At 44.1% G+C, this 25,219-nt stretch overlaps 1 protein-coding gene across 1 annotated transcript; it reads right to left on the reverse strand.

Moving 5' to 3' along the window:
* Window positions 1–1,871: 1,871 nt before the first annotated feature.
* Window positions 1,872–25,009, reverse strand: LOC126526330 (mitochondrial thiamine pyrophosphate carrier-like). The gene is made up of 6 exons (XM_050174230.3): window positions 24,757–25,009; window positions 24,090–24,245; window positions 21,194–21,373; window positions 16,782–16,965; window positions 13,692–13,783; window positions 1,872–5,278 (listed from the first exon to the last, which is right to left on the reverse strand). Exons 1-6 carry the CDS (start codon window positions 24,880–24,882, stop codon window positions 5,051–5,053), a joined length of 966 nt encoding a protein of 321 aa, XP_050030187.1. The 5' UTR covers window positions 24,883–25,009; the 3' UTR covers window positions 1,872–5,050.
* Between the last annotated feature and the right edge of the window lie 210 nt (window positions 25,010–25,219).

Consider the following 25,219-nt stretch of genomic DNA (forward strand, 5'->3'; position numbering starts at 1 on the left):
TGCTCGCACAATGCTGTCAGTGCAACAGAAGTGCCAGCATGCCAGCCGCCCAGACCCCCTGGGGTAGCCCCTTGGATCCGCCAGCACCATTGTGCAGAGGACTGCCTCTGTTTCACCGTCCCACTCATATTAGAGCAGAACAGAACGATGGCAGCCCTCACTAGGCGTTTTTGTACAAGTGCGAGTCTTTCTGTGGGCTACGAAGGTCCATCCCAGCAACAATAACTATGCCTCATAGATTCTGCGGACATGCTAAAGTGGCACAGATACTTCCTGATAGTCCGAATTTCGTCAGACAACATACCGCACAACTCCATTTAGCCAAGGTCACTACGTCCCACATACATCCCTGGCACATATTAAAAAAAAATTCAGGGCACATCTCACCTTGGACATTTGGTCGATACCTAGCAAAACCATAATTTAAAGAATTTTTTAATGTGAGGACACCTAAGATTGAAAATTTTAAATATTTTTTTTAGCAGTCTTTCATGCAACTGCTGAAGGATTGCATACCATTAAAGGTAAGTTCCTGGTTGTTAAAGAAAAGAGAAAATCATTAGAAAGTGCCTGCCATTTCCTCATAAGGCACAGAAATAAATATTTCAGGTTGATGTGGAACCTTGAGTGGTGTCGTAGAATGAGGTTGCTAACATGTGAAACACCTAGGGCTGTATTCTGAAACGAACCACGTACTATCGCCGCGGCGATAGCTTCGCCGTTGGGTGCGCGCAGATTAGCTGGTTGAGGATGATGCAGGTCATCCAATTTTGCTAAAACAGCCAATTAGTGCACGCATGTGGCGAAGGTGTGGCGTTGGTGACAGTACTACCAAAGTGGATTGCTTCAGAATAGGGCCCCTGGTGTCACTAGACTAAGCAATGCCTTTGGTGGTCATGGCAACCATTATGGCTTTTGAGCCATGGAGCCATTAATAGAAGCTTCATGTACTTGTTCATTTCAGTACAACAAGCATTTGCCTGTTCACTCGGTGTTACCAAACTCAAGCTGAAATCAAACAGTGAGCAAGTTGGGAAGCATTCATTTTGTGGTCTGCACACTCCCCTTTTCTATCTACTCCATTTTTTAGGGTGGGTGCTGCTACACAAACTGCCAAGGCATTACCTACACCATGTCGACACTGCAGACAGTTCAGACCACAAGAGGTGCGCTCTACCAGAGACTACAGAACACTTTTTGTACACTTGCCTATGATATGCAGTGGAAAGACTATCACTGGAAGAGCGTTTGCTGAATTTCAAGAATGAACCTTTGTCTGAGAAGGTTCTCTTGGGACCTTGGCCACTGTCAACAAGATGTTCCAAAGGCCATCAATTAATTTCTCGCTTAAAGTGGTCTAAGTTCGAGACTCTCAATAAACATTGTAGTTCATTTTCATTGAAACTCACCATTTTCGTCAACTTCTTACCTTCTCTCCTTTTACATCCATTCCTGAATTCTCTGAAGCTGAGAACTTTGAAACAGGCCGATCGTTCAGCTTGTCTGTCATAAAAAATGTTTTCCTGTTTCTTGTTCTCCGACTACCACGGTCCAAATGCCGACACGAAATGGCATTTTTGTTAAAAGGTATGCAGAATTCCTTTCCAACCACAAGACGGTGCCAATCCGCAGGGGGCTTACAGCTGCTTAGGCAATTTTGTGACATTACCTAGCAGCATTGTAAAGCAGGCTTTTTCTATCAGCTGCTTCTTGTACCTACTGCATAGATCAACTTGGTTCCACAAAAACTAACTGAAAAAAAACAACAACAACAAAAAAAAAAAACAACAACTGAAGAATGCTTGCAATTGGGGAAGCATCAATGCTTTCTTTGGGCCAGGGTGCCAGTCAATGCAGCAAGGACAGCCATAAACTGAAAACAAACATTCTTCTAAGCATTTATTGCAACAGTGTTGGTGACACGGAAGCATTTGTGGTGTTGGAGCACTCAAAAGTGGCCTTTACGGCACAGAAAGCCTGAACTCTACAGTATCTGCTGCTACCTAAGTGCATACATGCTATCACAGTTTAGTGTGGCTGCACTAGACCCATTCACTAGTCCAGTTGCCCGTGCATGCATGTCCTGGGTCCTGAGCGATGGGTTCCTCAAAGAGCATCTAGCTGAGTCCGACATGCAAACACAATGAAATGGTTTAGACACAGTGGAAGGTGTGTCCGCAAGACGCCCAACACAAAAAATAGTTTCATACTGAGTACAACCCACTGAAGTTGGCAAATTCACAAACCAAAAGTATATGTTTCTTCCAGTATACAAACTACAATGAAATGTGTACATGAGCACTAACACCGGAGCAGATTACGGCTTGACAAAGCACTGTAATGGTACAACAGATGTCGGGTTCAGAGATGCACAATCCAACAATGTCAACCTGCAAAAGAGTTCTAAAGAACAAAGAGCATGCGAAAATATGACTCAAACAACACTGTTTAGAGCCACCTGGAGATTCCAGTAGTTTTTGTCAACTGGGCCGTCCCGTTCATACTATCATCATTCTCTTTACACTGAGCATTCTTCTGTACAATGCCTACACTTGAGCAAGACCTACCACCAGAATGGATGGCTTGTGAGTGTGCAAGATGCTAGCACCTAAGCCGCAAGCTTTTTGCATATCTTGTTGTTGATGCTGCAATGAGGCATAACGGCCTGGAAAAATGCAAAAGTTGACCAGGTGCATTAAGCAGAAGTGCACCGAAACCGAAAAACACGAAAAATATGCGCAGGTCTTTGGTACACATATTTGGCAAGTGGCATTGTGGAAAAAAAAGAAACCACCTATTTGTTGTTAGTGGGCATCCAAAATGTGAACAATATTTTGAATGCTTTAACACAGACTAAGTTCTGTGTAACGCAAGAGCTACTGGTGCAGCTATCAATTTCACTTTTATTTTGCATGCCAAGATTTTAAACAGCTCTCTTTCCTTGCTAATCTTCATCCTTAGGAAATTATGGAAACAAACAAAATGCAATATACCAGGATTGTGAAAAACTAAATTTCTGTCCGTGATTTAGGTAACGAGCCGAGATTGCCCATCCCTCAAGCTACCAAAAGCACACCAATGTCTCCGACCTTTACTGTAACGGCAAATATCTGTCCAAGCACCGGTAATCAAAAACACATCAAACACAAAGAAAAACACTGACATCCATAAAACTCCCTACTACCGCATCCTTCAATGAACATAATGCAATCCCACTATGTGCCACACAGCTAATAACTGATTCTGACCGCACACAATCCAAAATGAAATATTTGCTTCAGATTTACACACTTCAGACGATTTGTCCATGAGATGCCCAACACACAAAGTTGTTTATCACCGACTACACGCCACTGAAGTTAAATGCGGCGACAACTGAAATATTTGTGAAAACATCTCTAAACTTATTATGGACTAGACGGCCCAAACATGGAATACATTAGAGCCACTCAGAGGCCTCGTGACGTAGCCATCATGGTATTGCAGGCTTACAATATCTTTGCTAGCATACAAATGATAGTTTTAACAGCAATATCTGGTTTTGCTATATTACTATACAGAAAGACAGCAACTAAAGCACAATGTGATTCTCTCATTAAGCTTACATGCATAATGGACTTCTCCTTCCAGGCACTCAGGTACAAGGAACAAGGAAGGAGCCTTCAACGAACTGAAATGCGACAAACAGAAAACTCAAAAGCTACGAACATTGATCAATGACATCCACGATATATTTCTTAAATACGAGAAATCAGTGCTGAGCTAACGAGCCATGCTTAGCATACTGTGACACACTGTACAATAGTGTAACATAGCAATGTAGCATAATGCACCGTACCATAGAGCTGCACTGTCCCCACGTAGTGTAGTTAAATATCTATTACGCATAATTTCTAGTGCAAAAAAAGGAGCTGTATCCTAATGTTACACAAACAAACACGGTGCAACGTCTGGTAAGGATGTACTATTCCATAAACCTGTCGCAACTGCTTGCCTCTCCAAATGCCACTGACTTGTGAGGACAGAAACACAAGTAGATGTGCTTGTCTAAACTGTGATGTTCCGTTCAAGAAAAAGAATGATTGGTTTGATGGTTTCAATTTCCTTCATTACATAAAACTGTCTGGCGGTCGACCTGCGTTTCCAAAACTAAATGCATGTAATGCAAGAGACAGATACCCAAAAACGAATCACAGGTAAGAAAGAAAGGCACTATCACTTACCCCAACACAGTCAATAGCCTACATTTATATTCACCATTATTGTAACTATAAAATTTTTCATAAGCCTTTTCACATCGGTCACCAGCATGAACTGACCAGAAAGTGCTTCTGCAAATTGCATAATGCCATAAATTGTTACATGGATGTGCAACCTTGGAAGTTTGCTGAATGTTGCATAAATAACAGCACCAGGTACACAAGAATTGTGAAGCTAAAATGCTAGCCGATTTCCACTCCCATTTTGCACAGATAAAAGCATTTCGCAGTGGGTTCAGTTTATCACCACGTTCGCGAGCATTATTTGCTTGTTTCATATACAGTAAGGTTGAAATGTATCTCATCTGCCGCGATGCAGCTAAAGGAAAGCCGATTTATTAAGCAAAACAGTGCTGTCATCTGTCACTGCTATGATGAAAGGTGCAGTTCATCTTAGGGGTGACAGGTGGCACCACCATTTTGCTGCAGTGAAATCGCCATTTATTTTAATTGTGTCGCTGCAGCTGACATGCACTTAGGCTTTACTGTGAATGAAACAAGCACATAATGCTCACAAATGTGGAATTACGCTGATCCGACTGTAAAACCCTATGTCTGTACAAAATTTGAGTGGTAATCGGCCACCATTCATGCGACACTCGGTAAGGAAGGATGTCTTGCGCTGACGCAGCCTACGCAGAACGTAAAATGCAGGAAGGAGTACGGAGGAGGGTACGGTCGCTGTTCTTTTCCACAATCATAGTGTTGCAGCAAACCCTCACACACTCGCACAACAGAGAAAGACAGGGGGGCTTCGAGAGGTCTATGGAAGGCATCACCAGAGGGAAGGCTCAATCGTCACTTCCCCCAACGATGCTGCCTTGCCGTAGCCGAAGCATCTCGCAGGCGGCCTCATAGGAGGCGAAGTAGCAGGAGGTGGTGGCCATGGACTTGAGGGCGCTTGGCATGTAGCCCTTGAAGTAGCCCTGCACACCCTCTTGCATCATGATGCAGCGTATGCAGTGGACGAAGCCTGTGTACCGCCCAAACTGCATGCCCTGTGCCATGAAACCTTGCACCTGGCATCGAGGGTGGGTTGGGAAAGAGAGAAAAGATGTTATCAGCGACAACAATTAAGCCAGGAAGTTGACGGTGAAATGGCTGAAAGGAGTACTGACACACACCATACTTACTTGGGTAAGGCCTGCACCCTAACTTTGGAGGGCAAAAATTTGGTTTCACTAAGTGTCATGAGCATGCCCACATTCTGCTGCAACTGGACGGCACAAGTTACTGTCTTGTCGATGATGGCATCACCACCATATGCTGCCGGATCGCATGGCATAGAACCAGTGTGCTTTGACAGAATCAGCTTTGCAACGGCTCATTGTTTAGCTGTGTTGTGCTTTGGGTGCACAAAGAGGGTGTCACTGCAAAATGTGTACGTGTGGATACTGAATGTGTAGCGTGTGGTTTTGTTCGAGACTGTCATCCATAGCTTCAAAGAGACGGGCATGTCAAACAGTATGGATGGCGCAAAGGTCGACCAGCTCTGTGAGAGACCCTATGAGGCAAGCTCAGCAAAATGATGATGGCAGCAGAACCAACAAGGACAACTAGTTAAACGCTTTTCTAGTTGGCCACCAGTGGTTGCATTATTCTGCATAGTAGTCTGAGCACAGCTTGAGGCTTCAGTGAGTAGCCATCAACCTGCCCCACGTGGGGCCTGTATCCTGCAAGAAATTAAAAAAATGTGTGGGCCTTACACGAATAAATACGGTACTTTCAAAGTTGCAGTAACTCTACCACAAGCTTTTTCACGTAAAAGGACGACATTTGGCAATTATAAAGGTTGAAAAATGTGAGGTGTATAAATGTCAGTGAAATGCAATATTACAACCTGATTAAGAAAACACGGGGAAGGCGGGAGGCGGAAATTCAAGACGATGAGTAAAACAAGAACAAGGTTTTGACAAGTGGACTTGTCTTGTTCAAGGCGACATATGCTTTCCTCGCCACAGTATATTATAGGTGGGGTTCTTCTAAAGGGGAGAGGGCCCTATAATCTCATAATCAGGCTGTGTGCCTCATAATCAACCTGATTATGAGGCACACAGCAGTGGGGGGGGGGCCCTCGAGATTAATTCTGACCGCCTTGAATGCATTATTGCGCACCTAAATGTGAGCGCACAGGTGTATTTGTGTTTCACCTCATCAAAATGCAGCCACTGTGGCCGGTATCAAGCTCGCTACCTTGAGCTTAGCAGCGCAACGCTACAGCCACAGGTCTACCATGCCAGGCGAAAACCCATCTCACGATTAATGTCGACGTTAATTGCAACTGGAATTGGAGCCATGTAGCGACACACTGTATTGCCGAAACGCATCATATGTGAGATGTGTACTGCAGCTGAGCTCCTCCCTCACGTTTCCCTCCGGATATGCTGAGCCATTTGGCGGCACGCCTGCAAGGCCTGTGCAAAGTCCCCCCACCTTTTGCATGGCCTGCAATATGCACAGTGCGTGCTAGCGCCGTTGCTGCTTGCTGGCATTGTTTGGTGCAGTGATAAAATTGTCGGGCTTCTCTGCTGAATTCTGCCCAGCACTGGAGAAACTTCAAAGGATTTTTTTTTCTATTGAGGAGCAGTGTAAACAGGCTAGGTAGATAGACGTAGGGTAAGCTTGCTATGTCATGACAGTGCACCATTATTCGCTGGAAAGAACGGCTGCGAAAGACACAAGCATTGAAAGAAGGCCCTGCAGTTGGGCTCTTCTTTTGTAAATGTGTCACTTGTGGCACTCGTTTGAAATTTCTGACATCAGTACATCGTGCAGAGCACACTGTGCACAGAAGGCCTAACCCAATGAAGTGCTTGATTTGCTCTTGCAATTCAGGTGCAGTGCCTACATTATCACACGCACATTGTTTTGTTTGACAGCGACAGTTTTCCACCAGATTGTCACCAATATTTACTTGTCACTCGGTGCAATGCACACCTACAGTACTGAAATATTCCTGAATGTTGTTGTGGATTCTGCAGTGAAATAGCATTGTCTAATCAGATTGTATACTACAAGCATTAGTACTGTCACTACAATAAGACAATATTAACGCTTTGCCCCACAGCATTGGTGTGCCTGTATTCGATCACGAGGGTTAACCACCAGCCACAAATGGCCCTGTATACTTCGAAGTGCGGCTGCAGAAAAATCGCGCAAACAGAGCAGCGAGATTTAGCACTGAATGGATTGTGAATGGGTCAACAAAATATGACTCGATGGCATTTGCACTGCCCGTGTGCACCTAACTTTAGATGCCAGTGCCACCTAGTTTCAATCTATGGTCACTATGGCCGTGTATTACCCCTGTCACACTGGACGTTTTAATGTCATTCAAATTGAATGGCATTAGCATCAAATGACATTATTTGGCTGCTACACAGCAATATTTAATGCCATTAGAATCGAATGAATTCTGCAATCGACTGAGTTCGAGAAACTCATTCAGCTTTGCAGTCAAAGCGAACGTATACTCCAGGGTGTCTACCAAGTTGACATTTCAAATTCCCTGAGTGATGCAGAACTATGTTTTATGTCAAGACGGACTGAAACCACGTCGCCCGATGCTGTCGCTCTCTAGTAAGCATATGCAAAAAATTTTTAAAAAAGCCGACTTAATCCAGTTTGAGTACTAAGGAGTAGTGTTGATATTATTCAAAAAGAGAATAGAAAGGGGGGAGGGGTAGTAAAATGCACCGCAAATAAAATGTCTTCGAAAAAAATTGCAAATTGTGTTGGGCATCCTCAAATACGAATAAAAAGGAGATGCATACAGAAGCAAATATTTTCGAATATGAGCTATTTCTATCAACTGATAGCAAACTCAGTGGTATGAGGCCTGAACTTTGTCGCAATTGAAATTTTCTCTCAACAGCTCGTAAGTAAACCTCAATTGTCCTGACATACTCTCAGCCCACGCACGACGCTTCAGTGTTGTGTTTCACGGCTTTAAAGAGTTTATTTTGATTTCGATGAGAGACACCTGCATCTCGGCATCAGCCAACACTATTTTTTTTGAGCTCAAGCTCCTTCAAAACGGCGGCAGCACGCTTCCTTTCCTGTTCATTCCTCAATGCGTCGGTCCTTTCTGTTCTTGTCCTCCTTCCGCCACTCGTTCGCCTCACGGACCATTTGAAGCATCTTCTTGGTCAGCTGCACAGTCCACGTCCAATTTTTCAGACTCTGTAGGGGCCGCGAAAACGTCCGAAAAATTGGCCAGTTGGAAAAAATAAATGCATGTAATTTACAGCCCTTAAGGGCTCAAACCACCACAGGCACATTCGAAAATGCTCTGAAGGCCTGTCAGTAGATGTATTAGGCATATCAGTGCTCGTACTGTAACAGGACATACCGGTTGCACGCATGTATAATTAAGGAGTACATATTGTGTCCCGTGGCAATAGCCCCTTCCCACGCTTGTTATGCTTCACTGCAATACTTTTGCATATGCTTCACCAAGTAACATGTCTGTAAAGAGGCAAAGCTGACTTTCGAGAACCGGCATTATGCAATGCACCATGCTTTCCAAGCTCTTAAGCCAATCACGAGGGCCACAAAGGCGCAGTCGGTGCCATTGCTGACAGCAGTGAAACCTTTCAATGAAAAACACGGCACCCAACAGCGAGAAGCTTAATAGCGAACGTCGAAGCAGCTAGGTCTAGCGTTGCCATAGTGGTGGCTACGGCTGCCAGCGGATCTGTGTGCGAGAGCACCGGTTCGAGGCAGCGAGGATATCAAAACGGCAGCGGTGGTGGCTTTGATTATTGCCGTTTCGGACCTGTGGTCACGGCAAAAAGTCAGGAAAATCTGACGACGAAGGATTCTTGCATCCAAAATATCAGACGTTCTGATACATTGCCTCTATGGGGTACTTGGTGGTGCCGCGAAGCCGTCCAAATTATCGGGCATCCGGAAAGTCGGTCGTTGACTGTACACTGGAAAACTCCTTTAGCCGACGACAGGGCGTCAAAGATGATTCATTACGATTCCTGTCTGTTACTCGAGCCAGCATTACTGCGACTTTTGACCCTTTCAACAAAATTATCGCTAATTTTCCCTGATAGAGGCACAAATTCCATGAGTTTTCCCCTGAGTTTTTCCAGACTACTCAAAATCCCTGAGAATTCCCCGGTTTTCCTGGTTGGTAGACACCCTGTACTTCCCACACCAGAGACAAGGCAAAATATGACATTGAGCGTTTGTAATTTCAGAAGCACTCGTGTAAAGAGGCAATTAATTTTGCGTGGCTTAAGGAATCTGTCATTTTAACTAGAGAGAGACTGTACAGCAGGCTGTCACAAAATGTTTTTACTCTCCACCTCAGTGGCGTTTGGCGGCCATCACTTTAATAGTCGGCCGTACTGTAAACAATAGGGCACCTCTGTGCGTGTTTCTGGCGTCTCGAGTGGCATCTGCATCTATTTGATGATCGAGCCTCTTCCTCTGATTAGTATGCGTTGCTCGCAATGGAAAGCACACATCAACTAACAGCTTCACCTACTGCAACTGAGCGTCATCGTTCAGCGCTGTCATGTCAGTGCAATTTATCGGCTATGGCTATTAAGCTGGTTAAGCCTTGTTTTGGCTTATAGTGGCCAGAGGTTCTGAAATTAGAAGTTTTATACATGTGTTATTTCAGTGGAGCGACGCTCCATATTTATATCAAAGTAAATAGATTGACTCTTCAGACATTTTACACAATGCTTGTTCTACTTTACTCCCTAACTTTTTTTTTTGCAATGATCGCCATTGATATCATGACCGAATCACATTAATTTTTCCTGTGTAGCACCACCGTGGGTCGAATGGCATTCGTTGCATCAAATGTCATTCGAATCTAATGACATTAGAATGTCTAGTGTGACAGGGGTATAAGTGGCACTCTCTTTCAGAGTATATATGAGGCTTTCCAATAAAGATTGTGTGCCTATGTTTTCGTCACGGCACTACTATGTGTCTGTCTGCTCAGTGCCCAGATTGAGCCCACACCCCCAACAGACTTGGCAACAACTTTGTGCAAACACCAAATTTGTGTGAAAACCGACTAGAAACCAACACCTACTTTGGGCCAAGCAATTTGAATTGAAATGAGGCACCTGCTTCACTTGCAACACTGCCTTCTTAATTAAGGCACTTATAAAGCTGTTGGTGCTGTATAACCTGTGTTCGAAGCACGACATGAACAGAATAAACATACACTTTGGGTTTTGAGTGTCTGCAGTTTCCTAGGCTGTTCCATCATAATCGCATTGGTTAGGCCTGGCAAGGTACCACATCATAGCCACTTATTTCTCCATACTACTGACATTGTCGCTAACCAAAAAGGCAGCAGACGCACTTCAGACATTGCAACTTGCTACATCCTAGATGTACACTTTAATGCAATTGTGCATGCAGAATACTTTTGGGAATGACTTTTGCAGCCTTACCATTGAAACCACACACTCGATAGCTCAAAGGCACTACAATGTACCTTACTTATTCGAACATAAGGCTAGGTTTATTCCCAGAATCCTTAGCCTCAATGTCAGGTCCCCACCTTATATGCAAGGCTGATAGGTTCAGTTAGTGTTGCAGTATGGCGGTAGCAGTGCCACATATCCGGGGATCCAGATTTGAGACACCAGTGCAAATTGTAAGAACTAATAAACCTTGGCAGGTGAGGCACTACTTCATTTTTGCACATATAATGAGAGCGAGAATTTGAAAAAAATGCAATAGCCGAGTGTTTTAGTTTGGCGTTTTTACGCTCCACTCAGCAGCTGAGCAGAGCGGAAGCACGAATGTGCATGCGCCCTCTGCTTAGCCAGAAGCGAGCTAGCGGAGCAACAAACACGGTTCGCTTACAAGCTGCCTGAGAGGAGCGTCGCTGCCGTCTTTCGCTAGCGAGGGCCCTTTCTCGTGCGTGCATCGAGGCCTCTCAGTTGCCTCGCTCTTTCCAAGATGGCTGCCTCCAGTGACATGTTCTTGACCATGCTGTGCACTTCAACCATGCCTTTATGTTCGTCTGTGCAGCGCAAGCCACAAAAGCGATTTCACATAGACTAAGATTTATGTTTGCTACAAGAAGTTGCAATACGGACCCATTTGAATACCCCGCAGCATGGGAGGATGTGATGCGTGCTGTGCAGCACGTTGGCTAGCCTTGGCGTCAGAAACTATTGGATTGGATGCAGAAAGCAAGCTCGCTGGCTATCACGTGGCATTCCCAAAGACGGCGCTTTATCTTCAACTGAATAAAATGGACCGGTAAGGCATTACAAGCATACTTCTACATACTTCATGGACAAGGAAGTTATATATATATTCGTTTTACTTTATAGAAGTGATCAATGGGTGTTTTTATTTTGTTTCAATATCGTGAATTTTGCCAGAGGGCACTGCAACTATGAAAGGTCTGCTCCGTTACGCTAAACATATAACTAAAACATGAAAATCGCCCGCCGCTCCACTGTGGCTTATCAGGGAAACCCGGAGTGGACTGTAAAGACGCTAAACTAAAACAATCTAGTAAAGACGGGGTTAGGGATATATGCGAATTTTGCCTAGAGGTGCGACTTCACGGCAGTGCGAAATTCGCCTTATGGTGTGGCTTTCCTGCAACATGCACCATGCTGCCATGAAGCCACACCACAATGCGAAATCCGTGCACAACCTCTACCGATAATTCACTATTTTGGGCAATCTCTGTCGCGTCTGAATAATCTGTTGCCTACTGTGTACTGCCTTAGATTAGTGCGCATGATTAAGTCCCTTTTCTTGGGTCCTCCTACAGCACCCTCACCTTATATAATCATGACTGCCTTATAATCGAATAATTAGTGTAAGTATTTCATGACTAGAGTGTGATCGAGCATAGTTTGAGCACTAAATACCAGCCACAAGAGGTCACATTTCTGAGTACTGCCACTTGTTCCATGCACAAGTGTAGCCAGAGGGGGGGGGGGGGGAGGCAACACCGAGCATGTGTTGCCGAGCAATTTCTGTGTACCTGACACCTGGCATAAAAAAACTTGTGACAACACACAACTGACTTCGCCCTCTCTCCCCATTCAAAGCGCTAGCCTCCTCCTTCCCCGACCCTCTTTCCCGAAAAAATTCCTGGTTGTGCCACTGGTTCGACGTACTGTTTTCTTTCTTATCTTAATGATTAAAATATACCATATTGTGCTGTACAATTCACAGTTTAAATGACTGTCAGTAAGCAGTTACCAATCAAAGGTCATGGTAAGTTACGAGCATTCACACACTGAAGGCAAGCTAAACGAATTAGCTATACTCAGTACAATTTGACAGACTAGCTTTGCCGGTGATGCTATCTTGCAACTTTTAAACATTTCTTCAACAACTGTCCCTGGTCTGTCAGGTTGCCACTATGGGCCATGCATTGAGTGGCAGTGCAGTAGACGATTGAGCAAGCCGGAGCGAGTGCCAAAACATCGCCATGTCTTGCTTGCACATGTTCATCTTATGTGTCACGACACATGCATACGGGAAACAAAACCAAAGCTGGTCGGGAGAAAAGCTATTATATTAAATTATTTAGGGCACTAGGCAACTTGCCAGTATTCCTCCTGGGTTTTGAAGTCCAGGTCTTTAATGCAATAGAATGAGAAGTTGAAAATGTTATGTTGGTAGTACTCCTTTAATTCCTGCCTAGAAGTGGCAGGTGTGCCCTCTAGATATGCGTCTTTCAAACAATATTGGTGCAGCTCCTGACCAAGGCAAAGGTGAGATGGTCACAAGAAGAATGAGAATGATGAAAGCCAACTAATGGCCCCCTAGGTACAAATATATGCATTAGTCATGCTAAATAGGCGTCTCTAACAGCGATTCTAACCTTCGCTTCCACGAACCTTAGCCCTTTGTGGTCCAAATTTCTTACAACGAAGTAAAAATTTTACATTATGTGCGTTGGAATGACAAAAGACAGAGGAACACGAAGAAAAGCTCCCACTGGAGTTCTGCCAATGAATCGAAGGTTTTTTCATGAAATGCCATAAACTCAATGCACTGTACGTAGCATGTGGTTCTTCAGACGTCTTAGCGCACAATCATCATACGGCCATAGATTATCTGAAGGCAATTCTGTGTCGCCCAAAGTAGGGTACAAGCAACAGGCAGCAGGTTCCAAAAGTAGAGTGCAGAGGTAGAACTTCAGTGCGATGCAACAAATGGATCTTTGTGAAATTTCAGAGAGGGCCACATTTACCTGCTGCGTAAAGTAAACAAATTATGTAATTCACCTTGCCGACAATGATAGTTTTACTGCTTGTTTTTCTTGACGTCACATATATTCTACAAAACATGACTGCCACAGAAATCATTGGACCAGAAATGGTTAACAAAGGAAGTGCCACACAGGGTGGATAAGATGTGGCCATTGGCTTTTTGTCGAAAATAAGAAAAAAAAATGTGCTGGCAAAGACATACTTGCAGCCTCTTCTTGATGAGATCCAGGGGGTAGACGAGTGTCTTGGACACAAAGCCGGAGAGGGCTCCGCAGGCCACGCTCTGGCTCATACCTGGCAGCACACGGGGTAGAGACACACACCCACACACACATCTGGCATTAGGGTGGCATCATTACAGTGGATACTGCACAGATACGAGAGCCCAGGGTAAGACCTTATTCTGACCAATCAATTGGGTTGTTTGTGCTCAATGACCTTCAGGAATTTGAATTTTGCAGTGGGGTTTGTTGAACCGCTTGAGTGCCTTTTTTTCTCCGATTACCTCTTTCTTGTCCCCTGCTAGATACCACTTTTTTTTGTGCATGTTGGTTTCAAAATATTTCATGCAACAGGTGAGCTGGTTCTTTGTTATTGCTTTCAACTAGCCGGGACTGTGCTGCCAGAAAAGAGTGACAGAGCACCAAGATGTGCGCTCTAGCAGCTGTCAGAAATTTAACCTTCGTCCTATGCGTTTAGCTAACCTCTCCATAGATAACGCAACGGTACCCCAATATTTGTACTAAGAGGGCACCTAACATGCGAACATGCACTTGGGAGTAGAAGCTGGTGTGCACGGGCGGGTCTCCACGTTATCTCAAGAGCGGCAATGCAAGTATTAATGTCGTGCTCGGAAACAGTAACTATACCAGTTTCATCCAAACTTAAGCCAAGGTATACGTTTGCAGCGACACGAGATGAAAAATGAGGTCGAAAGAACAGTGGCACTGTCTGTTGCTTGGGGGGCGAAACTGCTGTTTATTGAATCACATCCACAATGAGTGGTACTGTTCCACTATTTATAGAGAGCACCACTATTTATAGAGGAAATGACATTTTTCGGCCAACACTCTTGCAGATGACATGTTCTCCTTTATGCTGGATGTAACTCTGCACTTAAAGATGACACTGAGCAAAACCCACAATAAAATCTAACTTATGCATGCAATTTGAGAGCTAAGACACCAGTGGTAAACCAGGAACATTAATGTATACTGGCCTCCCTTATCAACACACCATGCTGCATATAAGCAAATCAGAAAAGAAAATGAGAGGCCTAACGAAAGCAATGGCGTTAAGCTTAGGTAAACTTAATTTGCTTCAATATCACTGCAGCCAAGGTACTCTGCTGATGAACAAGTCTACCATACCATCTGCAATTCACTGCCAAGTTCACTGCCACTCCATTTGATTGAATAAAGGAAAATTATAGTAATATATGCATGAACTTTAGAGAACTGTGAGCTTACAAAATGCACGCAGTATCCTGAATTAATTATTAGCTAATATTTACATTTCTAGCTTTACCTTACAGTGCAGCCAATGAGAAAATCTCCAAAGGGGATAAATGAGATATGTCAGCATCAACATAATGTAATAGGACATTGCACATGTGAGAGACATAGACAGTCACAAAAAAGCACAGGTGATGATAAAGATGATAAATGCTGCTGAAAAATTTGAGTTCAGCTTCTACAAGCCATGATTTGCAGGTTTTTGATAATAATGCAATTTAAAAAAAAAAACTTCATAAAATGTAATGCCATTCGTATGCCCTCTCCCCTTCCTGTTTTCATCATGCACAATAACTAACACTTGTCCGTGAGGGTGATGATGCTGCCCACTACACTAGCTACTATCACAGCCACATGGTGTCTTTCGGCTTCGCACGGTCATGTTATGTTGGCTTGGCAAACTAAAATTGGGCAGACCTGGCAACTTCAAGGCTTGCAAAATAATAGAGCCAAAATGCGAAAGCTGAAAAATATGCATATTTGGTGAAAAATACTAAGAATTATTTCATTACTTGATATCCTGGATACTTACTAAAGTAATTTATAGACTTTATTGTGTGAGGATGCCGTGAATGGGTATTTTGTTCTGTATTGGAAAGCAAAACGAGCTTGGATTAGGCAAATAGAAACATTGATGAAGTTTATTCATAAAATACTCATATAATGGCCGCCAAAATTTTGGTTGTTGTTTTACACTGGTTCAATGGAGTAGGTCACATTGTGTGGGCAGAATAGAATAATAGAGCGGGTCAGAGAAATCAGACTGTGAAGTCCCATTGGGACTGCGGATGTTATTTGTAGCCTTCTGAAACTTGATTTTTCCAACTCGACGGAAGTAAAAAATTTTTACATTTTCTATGCCCACAGGCAATCGCAAGCAATATTTATAAATCAGCCATAATGGTAATGAACAATAAAAGGCTGGTGCACGACAAAAAACGTGCATTTTTCAGTTCGAGTGGCAATGAATGCACTTGGCTCGTGTGAGTTCAAATACAGAATATACTCGGCTTTCAAAAGTAGAAAAATAAACATAGTCGTGGCTAGAAAACTCTGATTTATTGCTTTCAGAAGGAGCAAATGATGTCGCAAATACACTCAACTCGGAAAGAGTGAAAGGTGGTCATCATTCCTGGTTGTGTTACAAGAAGCAGCTACAGTGGTTTGCGATCCAAATGCAATGCAGGTACACCCAAATAATTGTAGCAACCAAATACCTTCAACCCCCCCTAAATCTAAGAAACTGAACATCCAATTCTCAAATCAAACACTTTGACTTAAACGCAAGTATCCAATTTGCATTGCTGCATGCGTACTTCCTTTCTTAACTTTCTTACTGCTGCTGATGCCTGGTGCTGTCACTTTGTTTCAAAGTGGTAATTGTTGCATCGCCTGCCCATATTGATACCCCTAGTCTGTTCTTAAACTTAAAATATTATCTACGAACTTGAGTGTATCTTGAGTTAGATATTACAGCTCCTTTGAGAACCTTTGCCCTGCTTTCGAGTGTTATTTGGTATAATGGCTGACTGAGAGTTGCTTCTGTGTTAGTTCACCTGATCACAGACTATGCTTGCCGCTATTGTTCCCGCACTGCCTGTTTATGGGCCCAACTTAGCCCAATAAACTATTTATAGTTTAGTCTTTTGTTTCTTACCTGCTTCTTCGCTGTCACTAAACTATGAGAGCATTCATAATTTGGAATGTTCCTCTTCCTTCAGGTACAGTGTGCCTGCTCAGAGGCAACATCATGGTGTCGAGGGAATGGGGGCACATACCGGTTACGTGGCTCTCGGGATGGAGCAGCAGCTCCCAGAGGTTGACGAAGAAGAAGTAGAAGCCAAACTGGAATCCTGACAGGGGCCCAATCTGCAGAAGGGTGGGCAGCAAGCCACGGTAGAAGGCCGTGGGGCCCTCCTGCCGCCACATGCAGCTCACCGCCTGCCCTATAGAATGGTAAGTCTGCATGGAACACACACAGCAGGAGCTCACTGGGGATTGCCAAGGTCGTGAAAAAAAAAAGAAAGAAAGAAAAAAGAAAGGCTTGAAACTTGTGTCTTCAATATGCTACCTTGACTATCATCATCAGCCTAATTACATTCATTGCAGATCCCCGACCTCTCCTGGCATTCTTGAATTACTCCTGCCTTACGTCAGCAAACCTCATCTTATGCCTCCAAACTTCCTCATCACACCGCCCGATTCTCTGCCATCCTCAACTGCGCTTGCCTTCTTTTGGCACCCAGTTATGTAACCCTGATATACCACTGGTTATCTGCCCTATGCACGGAACAGCCTGCCCAGCTCCATTTTTTGCTCTCCATGTCCACGCACGCTTGCTGTGTAAAAAGTGATATCCAAAACATGGCAGCCATGTCGAGTTTCTGGCTCTTGCAATCGCTTAAGGCAATGTTGTACACAACGCCTTTGAAATCCTTATCAGTTACTTTAAGAGAATCAATCCTGGCAGGTTTATTTGGACACAAACTATAGTTACAGCTATCTTCCTGATTCTTAGCATTATGCCTTTCATTTTATGTTCCATCACTCACTGCATGGTCCGTAGCTTCTTTATACCCTTATGAATTGCACGTTGGACACTGATACATGATATGACCTCCAGGCATTGCGTGCATAATTGCAACATGCCAAGACAGCGCCTCAATAGTAAAAGCATGGATGAAAATATTTGTCTAAAATTAGTTGCACATATTTCAGCCACTTCTGGCTAGTAAATGTGCACAAAAATATCTATTGATATGCATGAAATTTTTCACAGTTTTGCCCAGAAGGTGAAGCATTGACATTTGAACAAACAGTGCAAAGAAACAACACTAAGGGACATAGGGTACACTATAGGCATACAGAAGGACAGGGTGCATGAAGCGATCAGCCATCTTGGAACGCCCAAGCATTGCACCCGCTGCAGATTAATTCCAAGATAGGGCGCGCGGGCCGCATTTGCACTCAGGAGTGGGGACATCCATTCGGAGCCATGGCTGCAACGCCCGCTCACCTGGTCCTCCAGCGCACGCTTCAGCATGTTACCACGTGCTCAGCTCCCTGCTCTTCACGTGCACCTACTGAGCGTGCGAGAAGACAGCGTGCATCAAGTCACCATCCTTCTCGTCTCACCCTTGCATGCTTTCCCTTGCACACACAGCATATGGCATGCAGGGCACGATAGGATCTATTGCACTCGGACTTCCTACGAAACGTCACAGTGGTGCAGCTGGCAAAAATTCACCTGTAGTGTCCACACAAGTACTATCGCAATTAAAAAACTTGTATGCACTGGTGTCTGCTGCCAGTACCAGGATGTGTCTATGCAGAATGTTTGCATCTCTCATTGTTTATGACAGAAGAAAATTACATTAGACGAATTTCTAAAATGGCTGGGTCTTTTCAAAGCATTCTGCACATGAAACAGGTATTAAATTTCTTACATTTTTCTAAGAGTTCAGTCATGAAGTTGGTGTCTGTAGTCTTAACAGAACGACTTCATAATTCAAAATTTCTAATCTTTCCTTCTGCTCTGTGCTTATAATGACGCTGAAGGCGTAAGTATGTGTAGAAAATTTAGATTTTCTATGGACCGAGCTAACTGACATTTGAAGGGGAATAACTACTCATTGATAGTGATATAGATACTGCAGTTATTCAGATAGGTTTCTAAAAATGCAAGGCAATGTGCCATGATAAAATTTTTTTCATTTGATTAAAGGCCCTTTGTATGCATTCACAAGTTGATTGTAAAGTGGGTGTTAAGCCATGTATGATCAAAACATTTTTTGATAATTTCATTTGGCCTACATCCCATGAACAGCCTTTTTTCTGCTGGGTGCCCAAGGTACTTGAGAACATGGCTTCAAATCGCCATAAACAATACCAGTCATTCCATCTGGCTACGCACTTAGCCTTGTCTTCCACCTGTCCAGCACAATTATTCCAGGGCGTCAGCTTTGAGTCTGACACAAGAGATAAAACCATAAACTGTACTAGTCACGCTACGCACAGCCCCCAGCAATTTCAAGATTGCCACACTCTTGAATTCCATGAAATCCTTTGTTGTCCGGGTGACACAAGAGTTCTTCGCCAATGATCATTCAAGACAAAGAGGAACAAGCGCTGCCAACTGTCATATGATACTCAGGAGGTCGACTTTCACCAGCAGTTGGAGGCCATGATGAGTGAGAACCCTGAAAGGCTAACTGCAACCATTGTCCAGCAGTATTAATTAGAAGATTCAGCAGCTAAGCTTCCTGTGCACAACTTCATTAGGCTACAGTTCTGAGTAATAGTTTGCTTGCTCCCACAATGCCTGCGCAACTCAAGGGCGGCTAGGTGTGAACTTGTGTGGCCATGTCACCCTCATGTGGCATCTTAGTTCCCAATGCAAATTTGCTACACTGCTATGCATGGGTAGCATCAATGAGAGGAGAACTAAGAAAACAGCCGCACAATGTTAAAAACTCGCCAAAAACTGATATCGTGGAAGCACTGCAAAACATTACTTGTGCTATGTGATCGGAGCATGCAGCTGTTATCAAAGCTAAATTCAGTGAGCTACTGAGGCTGAAGTTGGTTTTGCTTAATGGTCCTATTACTTCTATTAGCAAAAACAAAGAATTTAAATATACTGAAATGCATACTTTGATTCTTGTCTGAAATATTGTTGCTATTCATGAAGTTTGCGAAAGTGCCATTATGTCCTCAAACATATTGCGCACCCAGAATTGTAGCTGCACTCAAAGATGCTTCTTTGTTCCATTTTGCCATGTGTAATTCAATGGCATACTGAACAAGTGTTCTTCCTTACAGTCGTCTTCTTCCTGCATCCTAAATTTTTGAATAAACGGGCCTGCTAGTATGCCTATTGTGTTACAAATATGTACACATTTTCCTTGGTGTCCTCACTTGAGCCCCACTGTGCCAGCTTATATCAAACCTTGGACTACAGCCTTTCTCGAGCGGACTCTATAGTATCTGAACTAATTGGGAGGCCAGGAAATGGCAGCGTGCCTGCAAATGGCGCACTGAAAGCAGTGGAAGCTTGGAACAAATGAACTGTTCAAATAAATTCTGTAAATATCCACAAAACGAATGAAATACCATGCAATGGGAAATTACCACCTACTTGTTAAGAGAAACGCTACAACACAACATTCAGCCACCATGGCAAGTTGTAAAAAAAAAAATTTTGAAATCAAGTCATAAAAAATCTAGTGACTTTATCGCGCCCCTTTTCACATGCCATTTTCCACCTACATGACAACAAGCCAGACATTTCTTTTTTGTTTTTGCTATAAACAGACCAGGCACCTTTTTATATTTACATGCATCATTTTACTTTTTGCTTGCATTCGTTTTCCACTAGATATTGTTTATCAAGTTGTTGCTCAGTGCAAGGCATGCCTACAGTATGCAAATGTCTCTGATGTTGCCAGCAGCTCTACAGCAAAGGATGTGCATCTCATCAGATCGCATATGTGTATAGCGAGGTACATTGTCGAATGTGTGTGTGCACCACTGATTAATCTGGATTGTACGGTGAGACATGTATAAATAGCAAACAAACTAAATTTGAAGGATTTAAATTCGACAACAAATTACTGTGCTCACCACTATCGTAATCTGAGTGTTGCTTGTCTTTCTGGGCACAAGTTTGCCCAAAAAGGGTTTAGATTCTCAACTCAACACTTTTGGCAATGTTCGGTTTTTCATTATCACCACAACATGAAAATATGTTTTTATTTTCTCGCTGCGTTGCAGCTCAGTGGATATGGTGTTGCGCTGCTGAGCATCAAGTTAGATACCGGCTACATTTCGATAGGGCCGGAATGCAAAGACACTCGTGTGCTATGCATTGGGTGAACATTAAAAGAACCCCAGGGGGTTAAAATTATTCTAGCATCTTCCGCTATGGTGTGCCTCATAACTAATCAAATTATGGCTTCAGCCCATGTAACCCCAGAATTTCGTATTATTTCTTTAGTGTCCCTTCAAAGGCAATAACGCACATTTCAAGTGAAGGAATTGGTTCCAAGCTGCCCCGTACAGGAATAATATTTGGTTTAGGAGCTCATGACTGTACTGCTTAGTGACTAGGCAAGTTTGTTTTACATGAACAAAGTAGAATGCATGGCCCCTCAAAATGAGGGGACGCACAACAATAGTGCTGGCAACCCACCTTGGGTTCCATCTGTGCTACGAGGCGGGTTCGTATAACGTCGAAAGGATGAGCCACGGCGGTGCTGATGCAGCCTGATGCAAAGCCGCACGTGAAGTTGATGCTGTTGTGCCACTGCTGGCCACGGTCGGGTCCAAGGCCCGTCTCAAGCTGCCGTGTCAGGTATTCCCAAGAGGAGAACTGCATGTGGCAATGACGGCCACAGTGAGGTACACGAGAGAAGCTAGCTTTCACACACACACAGCAAAGGAACTCCTGTCGAGGTGCTTAGAAGAAAACTGCAAGTGGCAACGATCAAAGACACAGTGTGTGTGCCTGCTCTTTTCCACCACTTCTTTGAGCACATTATTCCAAGGTTAGCATAGACAACCAGCTATGTTAATGATCTGCAAATGCCAGCATGCAGTGTCGAACACACTCTGTGAAGTGATTAACAGTGGTTGAACGAGGGTGGCTTCAGGCTGGAGCCAACGTTTCGATGAGGGAACATGTCCTTGTCAGCACAACTACCGACACAGTAGCTGCCCTGACAAAGACAGTTGCCCTCGTCGAAACGTGGGCTACAGCCTGAAGCCACCCTCGTTCAACCACTGTTAATCACTGCGCTGCATCACGCAATGGCTTGGGCACTTAAACATGGAATGCTCCTTGACTGTCCACCTTTCCATTACAAACATAAAATGAATGTGCTCTTTGATATTAGTAATTTCCCAAAAGGGAACAGAATTCAATGGGTAAACATTGTTCTTTCACTGTTCTCATCATTGCATAATTGATGCAGATGGTGGCAGAAGCTCAAAAGAAAGCCACGGAGTGAGAAGATGAAGCATTACACAAAGATGTTGCTTGGTCAACTGAGAAAAAGAATAGTGTAGTATGCGCACCTAGTGGCACGCATAGATAGCTCCCCTTCCTCCTCAGGAAAGATAGTCTCGACAGTTCAGAGTCCCGTCTTATATACCTAGGCAATTTAACCAGATGCAGAAAATAGCTTGCACACATGTGAAGAAAAGCCTCTAAGTATTAACAGATCACTTGCTTCTGTTTACCAAGGAAGTACAACTAAAGCCAACAAGCACCACAAGATATGTATGCTAATTTTTTGACACACAGACAGTTTGACACACCAACACCAACACCAAGCAAAGGGGAACAAAAGGCCAACCTTGTTCAAATGTTCACAAACGGTGAGGGCTTTGTTCCGTGCGGCATCTGAGAGCGTGCACAGATATGCACGCTGCAATGAAAGGTATCCAGGTGTGCAAAACTAATGCATTCCCCTCTGGTTTTCACCTATATTTTTGTAACAGCTGGAAAGTTTTTTTTTTTAGTTGAATATATACTTCAGTCACATGACTATACCTTAGACTATAATAACGCTTTAATAAAAGGTGACTGTTCCGCAAAGTAATGGCCAAGTGCCGTTTAAATTCTGCTTTGTGTTCTGCCACTTTTGCTCACAAAAGTACATAACTTGTCCAGCACATATTACATATTAAGCATTTACACATACACATAATGTAAATATGTGTATGTGTAAATACCCTTCGACATAATGAGAATCATCAAAGCTGTGCTAAGCAGGACACTGCAGTATCACTGCTCAACTTTCCATGGCCCAAGCATAATGGTATGGGAATGGCTTCAGTGCAACTTGCTTGTCATTTGTACTTGCTTGGTTACAATTTGTAAATGGCAATATGGGCCATAGGGTAAATTAGTTTAAAACTTAATCCGCAAATGTTTGTTAATTAATCAATTATGCACTTTAATTTTTTGTGTAAGTGTTGTCCGCTGCTTCGAGTTGACCAGCTCATGAACTCGAATTGTGCGATCTGCCACATGCAACCTTTAAGAATTTTTGAAAATGTTCACTGAAACACCCTGTATTCCACTCATGCCAGAACAAAATGAATTTATACTTATGTCACAGGCTCCACAGCCTTTCTAAATTAAAATTCAATACAGTGTAATATGCTATTAGTCTTTATAACTGCACGGAAATCAACGAATGCACACAAAGCACTGGTCTTCAATATATTCAAACAACTGCTCACTGCCCCATTCCCGATCATTTATGATTAGCCAGATGCATAAGAAACCAGCTTCTGCTGGGCGGGAGTCGGACAGTAATGGAGACAAGCTGTTACACAAGAGCTCTACAGTGAAGTGTCCTTCCTGTTTTTCAGCAAGCTTGACGTCTCTGCGACGTTCCATCAGCGACGGCCGCCGTCTGGCAAAGCTGCGTGACCCTTTCTCCTCGCTTTCCTTCGTCTGTTTACGCGCGCGTTTCGCCACTCAAACCCGTACACCGTCCTGAAGAACGAACAAACAAAAGTGCAAAGGCCTCGACCTTGGGAGAGTGAGCGCGCGTACCGAGCTTCCGGATAACCCGGCGCACCAGAAAGGCCTCGAAATAGAGGAGCCACAGATGGGTGTCGGCGCCCGCTGTTACCGGCGGTCGGGACGAAACTGTGGCGTCAACGAACGATAGCAGACAACGTCGTCTGACACAGCAAAGCGAAACGTAATCTTCTGGCAAGGTCGTGCCTGCCGCGAAGAAATAAACGGATGTTAAATTTGACGGCAAAAAGGCTAGCGGGCCACTGAGTAGGCTGAAACATTCGGGTCCGTTCAAAGTGAGGCAATATTTTTGTTTTCCTTTCACACGAGCGTACGTCACGAGATGCGCGTCTCACGGTGTGAGGGCGTTTATAAGCGGCGTGCGAGTTGCTGGTTACGTAGTAAAATTTAGACGAACAGCACAACAGCATCCTGCAACTACTACGGCAGTCCCCAAGGTCAGCTGTCGGAAACCACGCGCTCCGAATGCGACGCACCGTTTGTTGACACGCTACGCATCGACATACTCGCCGCGGTCTGTCGCTTAGCTTACCTGAACTCCACCGTAGACAACGGAGAGCATCTGAGCGGGCACATGTCCTTTCCAGAAGGCGTTGATGCCTTCCTCGCGAAGAATGCGCCGAGTCCCGCGCCATACTCCCGTGTACTTGGCAGTCGGGTGGGACGCCTTGATGGGGTCCAGCTGTAGCTGTTGACAACAGAGACGCGCATTACGTTCTATACTAGCCTACTAATTAAGTGCCTATAGCGACCGGCTAAAGGAGCACCGAAACGTATGACTCCATTTGCGTCACTCTGATGTGGCCGCGGTTATCTACAGGTGTGCCGGTTATCTGCCAATCGCCCGGTGCGTTGACCCAAAGAGATACAAGCGTGGAATACACGAGTGTTTTCTAATCGCACGCTACCGAAAGTAATGCTCCGAAAGCGATCGGAGATGAATTTTGTTTACATTGACACAAGACGCCTTCAAAAACAATCGCGAGCGAACACGACGTTTCGTTTCTGTTCGATCGTGATTGAACATTACTCTTCCGGATTGCATAAGCTTGCAACTATTCACATTTGCGATCGCACGGGGTAATCATTGCAGCAAAGTCTGCAAAGGATGCAAGGACCACACGCCCAGCATTTTAATGTTTTGTTATGCCTGGTAGCAAAGGAGTCGGAAGATCGCAGCGCAAGGAGCGTCGGCTTACCTGGAATCGGATCTTCACGACGTCGAACGGCTGGCAAAGGAAACGTGTGACGAACCCGCTGATCGCGCCGGCGATCATATGATCGACATTGGCGAGGTCGTCCTTTCCGCCCCCGTGTCCGATCATCTAAAGCGAGCATCGGTGCGTTCGTTCTCTTGCACTTGTACTAACGGGAAGGTCAGCCCGGTGGCGACGCGCTTTTCGAACACGCAGACCGCAGCGCATACCGCCCGCCATGCTTGGCAACTTGCGGCGTTTCTATAGCGACTAACACCTGGCGGCGACGCCAGGTGTTAGTCGTTCAAGTTGATTAAAAAATGCAAGCATTACAATACTTCAATGTTGAAATATAACAAGGTTGCTTGATTATTATAGTCAACACACTTATGCTTTAACGTTTAAAAAAAAGCATCACGGTGGAAATGAAACTAGAGAAAAGCGGCGCTGCCGTTGCTCGCTCACC

Source organism: Dermacentor andersoni, chromosome 8 (assembly GCF_023375885.2).
Source record: "Dermacentor andersoni chromosome 8, qqDerAnde1_hic_scaffold, whole genome shotgun sequence".
Classification (NCBI taxonomy): domain Eukaryota; kingdom Metazoa; phylum Arthropoda; class Arachnida; order Ixodida; family Ixodidae; genus Dermacentor; species Dermacentor andersoni.

What these genes read in the sequence shown, in the direction of transcription:
- LOC126526330 (XM_050174230.3), bottom strand. Translation starts at nt 24,882, where the DNA reads ATGATCGGACACGGGGGCGGAAAGGACGACCTCGCCAATGTCGATCAT. An exon ending in TCCCGAGAGCCACGTAACCG is followed by an intron (nt 13,784 to 16,781) that starts GTATGTGCCCCC and finishes GTGTGCTGCCAG; the next exon opens with GTATGAGCCAGAGCGTGGCC. An exon ending in TCATCAAGAAGAGGCTGCAA is followed by an intron (nt 5,279 to 13,691) that starts GTATGTCTTTGC and finishes CCTCGATGCCAG; the next exon opens with GTGCAAGGTTTCATGGCACA.